General features: G+C 45.6%; 1 protein-coding gene across 1 annotated transcript in view; it reads left to right on the top strand.

Moving 5' to 3' along the window:
- Positions 1 to 8104, top strand: part of BLM (BLM RecQ like helicase) — a 103896-nt gene extending 95792 nt beyond the window's left edge. The window contains exons 20-22 of the mRNA XM_081292420.1: positions 1407 to 1529; positions 3418 to 3619; positions 7141 to 8104. Of these exons, the coding sequence (XP_081148546.1) occupies positions 1407 to 1529; positions 3418 to 3619; positions 7141 to 7318 (503 nt within the window). The 3' untranslated portion in view covers positions 7319 to 8104. The remainder of the gene's footprint in view (positions 1 to 1406; positions 1530 to 3417; positions 3620 to 7140) is intronic.
- Positions 8105 to 14552: the final 6448 nt, after the last annotated feature.

Genomic DNA, 14552 nt, shown 5'->3' with positions numbered 1-14552 from the left:
ATGAAAAACAGCATTTTTTCCCAAGATTACTAGTGTAGTTTCTCATCTGGTCTCCTTATGTCCAGATGTGAGCACTATGTACATCTTTTTTTTTTTTTTTTTAAGAGAGAGTGAGAGAGGAGAGAGAGAGAGAATTTTTAATACTTATTTTTTTTTCGTTCTCGGCAGACACAACATCTTTGTTGGTATGTGGTGCTGAGGATCGAACCCGGGCGCACGCATGCCAGGCGAGCGCGCTACCGCTTGAGCCACATCCCCAGCCCATATGTACATCTTAATCTTTCCAAAAACCACTAAATCTACAACAGCTTTACAGATAAAATATAAATTCTATCAAGGGTCTACATTTTACTTGCCTTTCCCACTTCATCTTCCACTAGCCCCCTTCATAAACCTTCTGTTCTGTCCCACAGTCTATCGCTTTTCCTCTGAACATAGGAATGATGTGAAAATCACAGATTGGAAAGGATCTGAAATCCATCCTTTGCTCAAGTCAGATAAATAGGAATTATTACTCCCTTACTCCCCATAGCCACACAACAATAGATGCTACAGACTCAGCCTCCAAAACTTAACCAAGTCTCTCCTCTCTGACTCCACTCCTACATTCTAGATTGTTCTATCATTACTTGTTCATGCACTGGCTCCCACCAGGCTCCTAGTTTCCATCTTTCCCTCACAGTCTATATTCCATACAGCAGCCAGAGTGACCTTTAAAATGACAGACTTGTCCAGTTGCAAGATAGATGTGCTGTCTCTCTGTAGAGGATTTTGAACTGCCTGCTCATTGCTCCATCCCACATGGGAAAGACTGGATGAAGAACAAATTTGGGCTGGGGGCAGTAGCATTTGGTTAGGTCTCTTGGGCAGGGTGTACAAGTCTGGAGTGCCAGAAAGAAGTCAGAGCTGGAAATAGAAATGTGGGTGTTCTCAGCAAATACAGGGGACATCAGTCTTGCAGCTGGGCAAATCTTGGCAGTGGGAACAGTGGCAAGAGCAGAGTCTGTTTAAAGTCTGAGTACATTGCCCAGATCCTACCCTCCAGCTTCCCCTAAGCCCATGGCCCTCTCCCACTCACTGCCCTGGTTTATGTGTCCTCCCTGCTGGAATTGGATGATGGCTTCTGCCCTTTGGGCCTGTCTGCTGCCTCTGTGGTACTAACTTTGCCTAAAGCAGCCTGTGTGGACTGGGGATATCACTCAGTTGGTAGAGTGCTTGCCTAGCATGCATAGGCCCTGAGTCAATATCCAGCACCACAACAAGAAAACAGAAAATCGGCCCATGTGCCCAGTGCTCTGCAGTTAGCTGGCATTTAGCAGACATGAACTGAAAGAGTGAATGAGCATGAATTCAGTGGATTTTCTATGGGTGGTAATTTAAATTCCTAATTTTATACCCATGCACAGAATCTTTATCTTCTGATCCTGAGGTTTTACTTCAAATTGATGGTGTTACTGAAGACAAGCTGGAAAAATATGGTGCAGAAGTGATTCCAATATTACAGAAATACTCTGAGTGGACATTGCCAGGTTCGGTATTCAGCAAATGTGTGTTTTATAAAAGCCTGTTTTAATGTTAAGCGATATATCTCTCTGGATTAGAATTATGTGGTTTCTGGGTTGTGTTAATGATTCTTACACCTTGTTACACTGAAGTTCAAGTCCTCAGAACAGCCCCAGTGGTATAGAGGCACTTCTGAGAGGACACTAGTGTTTATCCAGTTATTAAACTTGCTAATAGGGCCCAAAAGGGAACATTAGGCCCAGTCATTGCTGGTTCTGGTAAAGTGAGTACCAAGAAATAGCAGCCCTGGGTGCCCATCTTATATCTGTCACTATCTTACTCTGTGATCCTTGGCAAACCACCAGCAACCTCTTTGTGCTTCAGTGTCCTTATCTGAGGAAGGAACATGTTATCTAACAAGTATATCTAGAGAGAAAATGTAGAGGTTCAAATGTTTTGGAAAAAATGAACAAATCTTCAGAATGCTACTGTTATTAGTCATTGAAAGAACATGTCCTAGTGAGGGCATCATTAACAGATGCTCCCAAAAGTCGCTTTAGGCATGTCCTGTAGGGCCTCATCACTGGCTGTGGAATGTACTGACTAAAAAAAAAAAAACAGAGAACAAGGAAATATTTTGTTGCAGGAAATAGTAAAAGGGCAGATGTCTGCCCTCCGCTAACATATTGCCATTCAATAAGACCTCACAGACCAGCCAAGTTCAACGTTTTCCTTTTTCTGTAATAAGCAAAGGAAAATCTTCTCCAGGCTAATGAAATGGTGAGCAGAAAGAGAAATAAATGAACATGTACTTTAAGCTTTCACTTCACAATGTTTTTTATCCATTAAAAAGTAGGTTCCTCATAAATTCTTTATATGATAATTATTTCATTAAAAGCCACACTTTGGGGCCAGGGATGTAGCTCATTGGTACAGCACCAGCCTAACATGTGTGAGGCCCTGGATTCCATCCCCACAAAAAAACAAAATAAAAGCCATGCTCTAATTATATTTGATGATCCTTGGTAGGAGCTTCACATTTGTTTCATGTCATGACTAGTTTGGAAGGGGCTTTTGTGCACACAGACAGGGCTGCTTCAGGGAAACATCCCAACAGCATGGTGACTATTACTCCCTCTTCTTAAGCACTTTGTGACAAGAGCTTCACCTGTCTTATACCATCTTATCCTTACAACCCCCATTTTACAGATGAGGAGAGTGAAACTTTTCATTTTTCCAGAGTCACACAACTAGTATGACAGTGCTGTTTCCCCTGCGCTGTATCTGTTTCCCATATGAACCAGGGTTGGAATCCCAAGCTCTCCATGCTACCCATCCGACCAGGCAGCAGGGTGGCCTGGAGGGCACACCAGAGCAGCTTCCTTTAAGGATGCCTTGCATTCAAATACAGATACCTATAGAAACTACCATAGGTATTCTTTGCAAATGTGTGCTTTCATACAGGCCCTTTTCCTGCAGAAGATGTGAAATATTCACAACAATTATGCAAAGAAGTAGCTTTTGTCTATGAAGAAATATGGTTTAGAATTTTCTGATACCCATTTATTAAGAAACTATTGTTCAAAGCCAAGGCAGAATATAATTTATGTTTCCCTTTTGTTGGGCTTATTTTTTCAGCATGTTTAAAATCATAGATAAAATTGTTTAACATTTATATCAGGATTAACTGCTCAGTTCATCACAGGAGTGCAGGCTGCAAAAGCTTAGAATATGAGCTAAACCTGATTGAATTGTTGAATCAATATGGCAGGAAGGTATCAGGAAAGCAGCTGGGGATCGACTGAACTGTGTATCTGTGTGTCTGAACTGTGAAGCTGTGTATCTTCATACACACAATGGAACACATAGGCCAGCTCCATATCACCTGTAAATGTCTGCATTTCCCGTTTGTAGCCAAGGACAGTTCTCCAGGGATAAGCCTTCCAGGCAACAGAGGCCCCAGAAAGAATGATCCCGAGGAACTCGATGAAGAAAAACCTGTGTCTTCTCACTACTTTACAAATAAAACCAGAAATGAAAGAAAGAGGAAGAAGATGCCAATCTCCCAAAAGTCTAAGAGGAGAAAAAGTAGTTACGGTGGTTTCAAGCCAAAGGGGTATGTTCTTTGATATCTTTTACAACATAGAGTATAAGGGAGAAAAGGACAAGTATATATAAATGCTTTGAAGCATTTATTAAAATTAGCCATTGTTAAATGTTGCCTTTCCAGCTAATGAACTGAGGGTTAAGGTCTGATCCAAAACAAAAACATTATTCCAGACTTTTTAAACCATCTACTCCTAAATTGATTATGACTAATGTTTTCTAATTTATTTATTTATTTTTAAATAAATCACAGTGGAATGCATTATAATTCTTATTACTGCCATTCAGTGAGCCACTGCAAGAGTTGCAGAGAAGAGACCACAGTGGGGAAACCAAAAGGTCAAGCAAGCCAGGCATCTTGGGGGGGGGGGGGGGGACATAAATGACTTCTATCTTCCCTTTCCCACTTTGCTCTGCTGGGATGTGTCTTCTCTGGGGGCTATCTGTATACCAAGCAAAGAACAAAAGCTAGTATGGTCATATCTTGACAGTGTGCTTATAATGCATAGTTTTTAGTAACATCTTTCCTGACTTCTGCCAGGGCACCTCCACCTTCTGCCTTGTAGGTAAGGTCTGGCAGGATGAACAATTCCAATCAGTCTGGCTGATTGTGGCTCCAAAATGACTGTATATTGTAACAGACTTGCTTGCAGAGAGAGAGGGCAACCAGTCTGCAGTCAACTTTTGCAATCTGTTGTGTTTGCTTTTGTGGTTTTTCTACCTCTTTTCCTTCTGGATAATGAAAAACAAAAGTGGAATGGGGGAAGAGAAAGGAAGGCAAACGTTACCAAATTGTCATTTCTTGTTAAGTTCATAAACAAACATCTTGTATGTGCTAATCCTTCTGCCAGAGTACAGAAATTGAAGGAATTAGTAAATGTTAGTTTAATTTTGTGGTTTTTAATGCGCAAGTGACTGGCAGATATCCTTTACTGGGGACATTTTCTTATTTCCTTCATTTATTCCTCTGCCTTGGGAAATACTCATTTCCTCATTCACACAGAACAGAAGACCTTAAAAGGCCTCTGGTCCAACCCCAGTGGGTTTATGGTAGGGAAGCTGTGGCCTGGCTGACGTGGGGAGGGTTTGCCTGAGGCAGGCCCAGCCAGGTCTCAGTTTCAGAAGTAGGACCAGGCCAGCCTAGAGGACTTTCATTTCTGCACTTAGTCTATGGACATTCCTCAAAAACATGCATGATCTCTTCTCTCAATTTTACTTATTGGAACAAAGCAAAACTCTGTTATATTATTCACCGCTGTTGACTCCCTTAATTAATTTTCACAACGTTTATTTCTTAGAGTGAAGCATTTTACTCTGTCACCTCAAACCTAACTTAATAAGTAGTCAAACTCATACTTGTCCAAAAGCCAGTTCCAGTTTCCATGCTAGGTTCTAATTAGCCTGTGTGTTTAAGATGGGATTCTTTGTAATCCTCACTGGCTGATACCAGTTCGTTTTGTAACTCTCTTCCCCCTTGCCACAGCCTCTTTATATCTGCACTCCACTCTCCTGGTTTCTACTGGCTTCTCTGAGAGGTGGTTTCCCAGCTCCCAGTCTGCTCACCTGGTTGAGAGTCCCTCCCTGCAGAGAGAGAGAATAAACTTGGCTCTTTGCCAGAGACCTTAGCTCTCCACCCTGCCCTCCAAGTCTCCAGGATAACACACAATGAGCCAGTTGTGTTCCTGGATGTCTGAGTGGGAGGAAAATGGATGGCCCCAGTGAAATAGAGGCTGCTGTTGGCAGATTCATTCTGTAAATCAACATAAACAGCAGGTTTTCGCTCTGGGCTTAATTTCTCAGCAGGAAATCAGCATAGGAAAACTTCAGGCTGCTGTCTGCTGCCTTAGCAGATCTTTGCCAGATCTTCAGTAAAATTGCCCTAGAGGAAGAGTTAAAATGTTGAAAAACCACTTTTCATCCAGCCCATGAGAATGTCATCCCTTAGAGGCTGTGGCCCTGATTCTTGGCCCCCAAATCAGAGCTGGGAGGCTACCGCCTGCCCTGGTGCCATGGAAGTAGTGGTGGGCCTAACTTGGCACTTGGGTGGGTTGCCGAGCAGCAGGAAGGGCTTCTCTAGGTAATGCTGCTTGTGTTGCACTGTTAATATGCAGGCCTCACCTCATAGTTGTTTGGTTTGGATTTTATTTGGGGGAAAGAAAGTTGTTATCAGCAAGAGAAGCAATGTGGTGGAAGGACTTTGTAATAGGCTATTTCAGGGGCTTCTTCCCTGGTTTTAAGGGGCAGTGGAGTCGGGGGAGAGACTGGCAGATCTTTAGGTGTAAGCAAGGTGGCTTCTGGTTTATGTAGTCCTGGCAGACACCACTGGGTGAGGCGATGCTTGCCCCTCCCCAGGGAACCACATCTTCAGCCTTCCTCTGGGCTAAGTCTGGTGAGAAGAGGCTTATCCCTGCTTCTCCTGGCCAACCAAGGGGCTATGGTAGGTAGCAGGACCATGAACAGGAGCCCAGCTCTGCTTCATCTCCACTTGCCCACAAAGCTGCCTTGGTCAAGACTGAACAAGTATGATAATTCCAGGATATCTCTTGGTCAGGGATTTTAAAAGTATTTTTGTGTGCAAGGCATGGTGGCCCACACCTATAATCCCAGCTACTGTTGTGGAGGCTGAAGCAGGAGGATCAGAGATTCAAAGCTAGCTGGGTAACATATTGAGACCCTGTCTCAAAAAATAAAAACCACGGGCTGGGGTTGTAGCTCTGCGGTAGAGCACTTGCCTCGAATGTGTGAGGCACTGGGTTCAGTTCTCAGCACCACATATAAATAAGTGATTAAAATAAAGGCCCATCAACAACTAAAAAATATATATATTTTTTAACATTTATTCTTTAGTTGTAACTGGACACAATATCTTTATTTTATTTACTTATTTTTATGTGGTGCTGAAGATCGAACCCAGGGCCTTGCAGGTGCTAGGTGAGCGTTCAACCGCTGAGCCACAATCCCAGCTCCTAAAAAATTATATAAAAAAAAAAAATAAATTAAAAGGGCTAGGGGATGTGGCTCAGTGATAGACCACCCCTGGGATCAGGTACCACCAAAAAAAAAAAAGAGAGAGAGAGAGAGATTTCTTTTATTTGATCAGAATAGATCTGGGTATATGGATCTCAACTCTGTTCTCTGCAGAGGGGCTCTGATTGTAGGCAGAAGGAGTAGGCAGAGAGAGGGTCTGAGGCCTGGTCACAAATGACAGAATTAAAAAAGAATCCTTGACATTTAGAAGGACAAATTTAGGATACATTTATATGATGGGCAGTGGGCCTTTCTTCCTTCAAGAAATTGAGGATGTGTTTTTACTCCTAGCTACAGTAGTAGTAAAAACACATCCTCAATTTTCTGTATATTTAATAAAGGAAATTTACCTTACCCAGGGTTACAGAGACATGAAGCCAAGGAAAATCATGGATCATGGCTCCAAGCAGGTTAAGAAAAAGACTGTTCACTTTTGTTTTTGTTTACCATTTTAATTTTCTTTTTTTTTTTCTTCTTTTTTGTTTTCCTTTGTCACATTTTTAGGGGGACTACCACGTGCAGAAAGATATCTTCTAAAAGTAAATCCTCCAACATAATGGGATCCAGTTCAGCCTTGCATGGTTCTCAGGCAACATCAGGGGCCAGAAGAAAATTGGGAATTATGGCGCCACCAAAGCCTATAAATAGACCATTTCTTAGGCCTTCATATGCATTCTCATAACAACCAAGTCTTGATGTACATAGATCTTGTTTGTCAGCATCTGACCATCTGTGAATATAGAGCTGTTAGTCTTATTATGCCATTTTGAAATTTTTACTTATATATTAATATTTAAATAAATGCTTAGGGGAGATCATTCTTATTTTTTGAATAATTTTTTTTTTTAATTGGAGAGTGAACTCAGGGGTGCTCAACCACTGAGCCACATCCCTGGCCCTATTTTGTATTTTATTTAGAGACAGGATCTCACCAAGTTGCTTAGCACCTCGCCATTGCTAAGACTGGCTTTGAACTTATGATTCTGTCTCAGCCTCCCAAGCCACTGGGATAACAGGCGTGCTCCACTGAACCTGGCTTAAATAAATACTTTCTTTTGAATAGCATGTTTTTCTGCCACTGGAAGTGTTGTGGCCATTTTTTCTCAGAATGTCTAAGCAGCAGCTGAATCATCTCTCAGATAAATCCTAAGTATAACATGAAACACAGAAGTCAAAGGAAGAGACACCCATGGGACATTGTGAAATCATACAACAAAATTAAAAGACAAATGACAGAGAAAATACATTACAAAGGATTAATGTTCACAATATACAAAGAGTATCTATAAATCATTGAGAAAAGCTTAATACAGAAGACAACTAACAAAGAATGTGAATGGCCTGGTTCCAGAAGAAGAAATACTAATGTCCCACAAATATGTGAAAAATCCTACATTTTTCTAATTAAAAATATGAATTTAAACCATGAGATGCCATTCTTTTGCCTGTCAAATTTTCAACACTGGAGCTAAGTAATCTTAGCTATTGAGAGGCTGAGGCAGAAGGATTAAAAGTTCAAGGCCAGCCTGGGCAATTTATTTTATTTATTTATATGCAGTGCCAAGAATCTAACCCAGTGCCTCACACTTGCTAGGCAAGTGCTCTACCAATGAGCCACAACCCCAGCCCTAAGCCTGGGCAATTTAGTGAGATCTTGTCTCAAAAATAAAAAGGGTTGTAGGTATAGCTCAGTAGTAAAGTGTTTGCCTAGCATGCATGAGGCCCTGAGACCAATCCCCAGTACTAGAGGAAAAAAATTTGTTTTGTCAACATTGAATGGAGATGGCCAGATTCTATTAATAAGAATGTATTAAATATTAACTTGGCTCTTGGTTTGCCCTTTGTTTGATGTCCCACCCCTTGACCTCATTCAGGAGAGGACTTCCTTGCTACAGGTGTTGAAAGGGTTGGCTGGAAGCCTTCAGGGCCACAGCCTGTGGCCTCAGGACTGAGGTGGACCCTGCACCCACTGGGAGGAGCTGCTTATTTCCTGCCTCCTTAACTGCCACCTGAGGATTTTGGCTCTGTATTGACTGCTAGGGACTGGCCAAATGAGTTTGTGGAGGGCTGAGCTCCATACCCCAAGACGTCTTTCATAATTAACTGTTTCAGAGAAACCACTTTTCTGGCAAACCCTGACTTGAATTGCAGGTAGAAGCTTCTCTAGGGGTAAAGAGAAGGAATGGAGGACCAAGAAGCCAGTAGTTGAGGCCCTAGATAATGTCTCAGCACAAGGTCTCCCTGAGCCACAGTATCACTTTCCACTTGCTGCAGCATCGTGGGCCTTTGCAGAGCACACTGAGCAGAAGTGAAGCCACATCCTTTAGTTTCCTGCACACCTCTGTACTAGGCTCTGGAGATGCAGTTCAGCCTCTCGTGAGTGCACACTCTGCCTTCAGGGGCTTCCAGGGCTACAGGGGAACAGAAGCAGGCAACACTACATGGGAACCCAAATGGTAGAGAGCTGAGGCCATGTATATGCAGGGCCAGCACTGCCCTCTGCCCTTGCCTTATACCTCTCAGCTGCAGCTTCAAGAATAGGGTGGCTCACCCCACCTCCCAGCAGAAGTCTGAGGCCTGGAGACTTTTGACTTAAAAAGTCTAACCATAAGTAGCAGAGCCTGGCCCCAGACCCAGTTCTGGAAAAGTTGTAGGTTGGAATGAGCTCCCTTCAGTTCATCTGGCCCCAGGAGGGGGCACAGTAAATGCAAGTTGCCTAACTCCAGCTTGGCCTCTAGCCTTCCCAGATATCCCCAGGAATGCAAGTGCTCCTCCCCTCACAGGGTAACCCCAAAAGAGTAGAAGCAGGCAAGCCAAGACAAGTGACAGCAAAGCTGCTCCAGGCTGGGCCATAATGGGAACCCTCTGTGGACACAAAATTCACCACCAAGGGGCAGGCAGGGTACAAGTCCACCAGGGAGTTCCAGCCCAGCACCATCACTGGCCCACCTTCCCTGGGGCATAGGAAGGCCATAAGGAACACCTGACTCCCACCTTCGCCATCACCCCTCTGGAGGTCACAGGAAGAATCGCAGTCACAGGAAGAATAGGAATCTGTCTCTAGAGCTGTGTACACACGCTCCTGAAACCCTTTCACTTCAGTACAGTCAGGTGGGTCCTTGTTTACTTCCTCAGAGGAAGAAAACAAACATTGAGAGCCTGGTCTATGCCAAGGGCTGTTCCAGGAACTCCCACATAATGTAGTCCATCACTTTCATCCCCCAACAGCCCTGGGAGGCAGGCACATCATAGTATCCTTTTTTATACAGAAAGCAGAATTCAGAGAGGTTATATAACTTGCTCAAACCCACACAACTAGGAAGTGGTAATAAGTAGGGTAACGCACATCTCGGTTTGCCCTGAGTCCCAGTTTGTATCTGTTGTCCTGGTGTCATAATTAACACAGCCCCTTTCATTCTCAAAAGTGTTCCACATAGGACAGTAAATTAGATGGAATCCAGGTCTGTGCTCTCAAGAATCTGCGTTCTTTCCCTGTAAGCCAACCTCCTCTCCCAACCCTGTTTTTCCAAAGTCTTGGGAGCCGCCTGCTCTGACCTACTCTGCTCAATACTGCAGGCTCCGGGGACAGAAAGCTGCAGAACTGGCCCCCAGCACAGCTGAGCTGCTGCTTTCTCCAAAAGAGGAAACGGAGGCTGTGATCCAGGCCCCCTTACTTTTCTTGAGAAATTGCTTCTCTTCCTCCCACCTCCCACAACGCCTGGAGCTGCTCTGAGCCCTGGAGGCCTTCTATATCCTTGGGGCTCCCAGAGGCTCAGCCCCAGCTCTTCCTTCAGCTCTGAGCAGCTGCCTGGGTGAGGTAACAGCCGCCAGCTCCACACAGTCCGGGACTTCCACCCTGGCAGAGGGCTCTGGGCAGAGGGACATTGGCCTGCGGGTGCTCTGTGGTAGCCAGGGTAGAGTCCCCTTGGGTCCTGCAGTCTCTTCAGTGCAGCTGTCACAGCCCCTCATGGCCTTGCAACCAGGGTTCAGAGAAGCAGGCTGGGCCCCAAGCTCTGCCTACACCCCGCGAGGTGCTGCAATCCTGGGTGCTCTGAGGCAAGGGCTCAATTTCTGAAGAACTTAGCTGCAAGGACCCACACCCTTGGCCTTGCACATGCCCTCCTGCTCTTCCCCTGACTAAGGCTCTCAGCCAGACCGTGTTCACCGTTGGAAGGAGAGGGGGGAGGATGGAAGCAAGACACTGCAGTTGAAGAGGCCTTCCAGCCTGTTCTGTTAGCCACTAGAAGACAGGACAGGACAAGAAGCTAGAACTTGATTCTGTGAGGGTGAGTCATCCCCAGAGCAGGGCCTGAGGCTGGGTCTTTGACCAGGTGTAGTGATTTCACTGCTCCACAGCATGGTTCCATGATCCCAAAGGTTTGGCCACCAAGCCAAAACAGTACTCTGATGGCCCCTAAGCTGAGATCTACTCAGGATGTGGGAGTTCACTCCAGAGGGTCTCTGTCCCCATGGGTCCCCCACTCAGAGCCTGCCATGCACAAAGTCTACTGGTATCACCCATTTCCTCAGTCCCTGCCAATCTCCACGTAACCCCAGGAAAGATCAGGCAGGCCCTGACTCTGCCCAGACCTGGTTTGGAGTGGAATACAAAGGGAAGACTCCCTCCGCAGGGGATGACACAGGGCAATGACCCTCGGCTTGCAGAGGTGGTTTGCTGGGAACTCCTGATGGGGAGCTCCTCACCATCTTCAGGAAGGCCCTGCAGAGCCTCCATTAGCAGACTCCGGCCTCCCAGCCTGGACATCAGGCTCCAAGACTTGCGGGCAGAGTCCTGCTCAGACCAAGCACCCCTTGGGAAGGCCTTTGAATCTCTTGTGACAAGAGAGGCAGAACCCCACTAATATCACAGAGGAACAACTGTGTCTGCAGTGGCCCTGCTGAGCATCTGGGGGAAATAGCACCAGACACATGCCCAAATGGAACCCAGACACAGCCTGCACAACTGCATATGCATGGCACAGGATGGGCACTTGTACACCTAGCATTGCCACAGGTCCAGAGTTGGCAGACCTGTCCCTTCCTCAGCAGTCCATGACTTCTGCAAGCTCTATGGCCTCAATTTTTCATGCATGCACAATAAGAATAACACCTGATTCCAGTCTCCCAAGGCTGTTGTGGGCATCCATCCTTTTGGTCATATATTCCACAAACCTTTTTTTTTCCTTTCTCCCCACTTCCTGCCCCAGAACTAGGGATTAAATCTGGGGCTCTACTACTGAACTATATTCCCAGCCCTTTTTATATTTTATTTTATATTGAGAGAGGGTCTCACCAACTTGCCCAGGCTGGCCTCCAATTTTTGATCCTCCTGCCTCAGTCTCCCGAATAGCTGGGATCAGGATTACAGGCATGCTCTACCATGCCCAGCTTTCCACAGACATTTTCAGGCCAAAACACACAGCTATGGGCATAGCCCTGCCACCCTTTAGTAAGGTCACAGGCAGTGAGGGAAACACCCCAGGAAAAGAATGAGAACCCATGTAGTATCGGAGCCTGAGGGACAGGGCACCACAGGGCCAGCCCCAGTCCGAGTAGATGTGAGAAATGGTACACAGGATTCTGGAGCAACCATGGGGTCTCCAGGCCAGGGATCCCAAGCCTGGCCATCCCCACTGGGAACACCCTGTGCTTTCTCCTGGCCCCCTCTCTTCACTTCCTAGAGGAAGCAGAAGGAACATTAAGCCTACCATCTAGGGACCCCCTTCAGAGCAGAAAGTAACCCTTCCCAGCCTGACCCACCCCTCACTTTAAGGTGATGAACACCTGGCCAGGTCACCTGCCTGAGCAGCCACATGACATGACAGGAGCACAGCAAGAGCTCTGGTTCAGGGAGAGGACCCTAAGGTGGAGGACCCCAGCTCATCTGCAAGGACCTTTCTGTAGTCTGAACATGACTTGTCACCTCAGAAACTCCCATTGAATGTCATTACCATTGTGGTGGTGCTGGGAGTTGGAGCCTTCAAGAGGTGATTAGGTCCTTACTATAGGACTAGATTCATTTGTGCAGGACTGCACTGTTTTCCTCAAGCATGGTCTATGCTGGGCACAGTGACACAGGCCTATAATCCCAGTAATTTAGGAGACTGAGGCAAGAGGATCACAAGTTCAAGGCCGGTCTAGGCAACTTAGTGAGACCCTGTCTCAAAATAAAAAATGAGTGGGGATGTTGTTCAATGGTAAAGCCCCTGGGTTCAATCCCTAGCACCCAGAACTGTGAGCTAAATAAACTTTTTACCTTTATAAATTCCCCAGGCTCCAATATTCTGTTAGAGTAACAGAAAACAGACTGAGTTGGACCCGCACCCATAGGACCTGTCACACCCCCTATCTTCCAAAGCTTAGGCATCTTTGTTCCCAGATCTAAATTATGCCCCAGGGGGACTGATGCACAGAAAATGTCTGATTACCAGTTGTTTGATAGATGAATGGATGATGGGCAGATCGGTGGGTGATTGGGAGAGTAGATGGATGGGTGATGGATGGGTGAAGGGACAGTTATGAGGGCCACTTCCTAGACTGCCCTCCAGGAGAAGATTAGACAGAAGGCTGGGACAGGGGTCTGCAGTCTGTGGGGTGATGGCATAGGACACTTGTCATCCTCCCTCACTGCTTCTGCTGGCTTCTCCAAGACAGGTGAAAGTTGCCTGCTGGTTGACCTAAGCATTCACCTGGAATTTCTTTTTTTGTGTGTATATTGATGTTTTGGGTTAGTGAGTGTCTTATTTGTTCTTAGATAGCTAGTCAGTTTCCCCCATTTATTGATTTAGAGCTGTATCAGTTATCATGAGCTAAGACTTTTAGCCCAGCTAAGCTTCCCCAGCATCTGCTTCCACTCCCTTTTCTGTCCTGCGCACCTGCAGTTTACCTGATGTGGGAAGGCTTTTGTGAGAACTGCAAACTTTGTAATTGGATCCTTCCTGTGCAGAGTTCCGGATCTCAGCTGAGAAAGACAGGACCCAGGCCAGTGGTCCTCACACTTACCCAGAATTGCACCTGGGGCGATGGTGGAAAGAGTCTGACTCAGCAAATCTGGGAGAGGCTTGATAGTCTGCTTTTCTTCATTCAATTTATTTTTCTTTCATTTTTAAATTTTATTTATTTACTTCTTGCGGTACCCGGGATTGAACACAGGGCCTTGCATGTGCAGGCAAGCACAGCACCACTGACCTACAACCATCCGAAGGGTCTGCACTTCTAACAAGCTTCCTGGTGCTACTGATGCTGGGTCCTAGGCCCACATTTGGAGAACTACTGGCCTCCTGCATAGAAAAGGGCACCAGGGGGCAGCCCTCAGGGTAAACACAGATCACAGCACTTTTAGCTTCTTGCCTGCCTGCCTTCCTTCCTTCCCAAAATGGGGACTCCCTAGGCTGGGCAGGCTGGCTCAAGCAATCCTGCTCCAGCCTCCCTACAAGTTACAGACCCACATCACCATGCCCAGCTCTTACTTCTCTTCCATCCTTGGTTTCTTAACAATTAGAATTAAGATATGTAGCGCATGCCACTAATCCCAGCTACTCAGAAGGCTCAAGAATTAGAGGCCAGCCTGTGCAACTTAGCAAGACCCTATCTCAAAAGAAAAATAAAAGTGGCTGGGGATGTGGCTCAATGATAGACTACCTTGGATTCAAACCCCAATATAAAAAATAATAATAATAAAAATAAAATTGAGAGAGAAGAAGAAGGTGTACATGTGGTCCCCTGATGGCTAGGTTATCTCCATCCTCAATGTTGGACTGGCCTGGCAAAGGAGGCTGGGGAGAGGAAGAGGAGTGTGGAAGTGGAACAGTGGAACCACCTTGCACAGAAGAGATGATTTTTCAGGAGACTCATCTCCTGAGAAACACAGGGCTGTAAGCCCCTTCCAGCTCCAAAGTGCATCTTCAAGAGTCTTT

This window comes from Spermophilus citellus (assembly GCF_964194105.1).
Source record: "Spermophilus citellus genome assembly, chromosome: 4".
Taxonomy (NCBI): Eukaryota; Metazoa; Chordata; class Mammalia; order Rodentia; family Sciuridae; genus Spermophilus; species Spermophilus citellus.
This window is presented reverse-complemented; position numbering and strand designations above follow the sequence as displayed.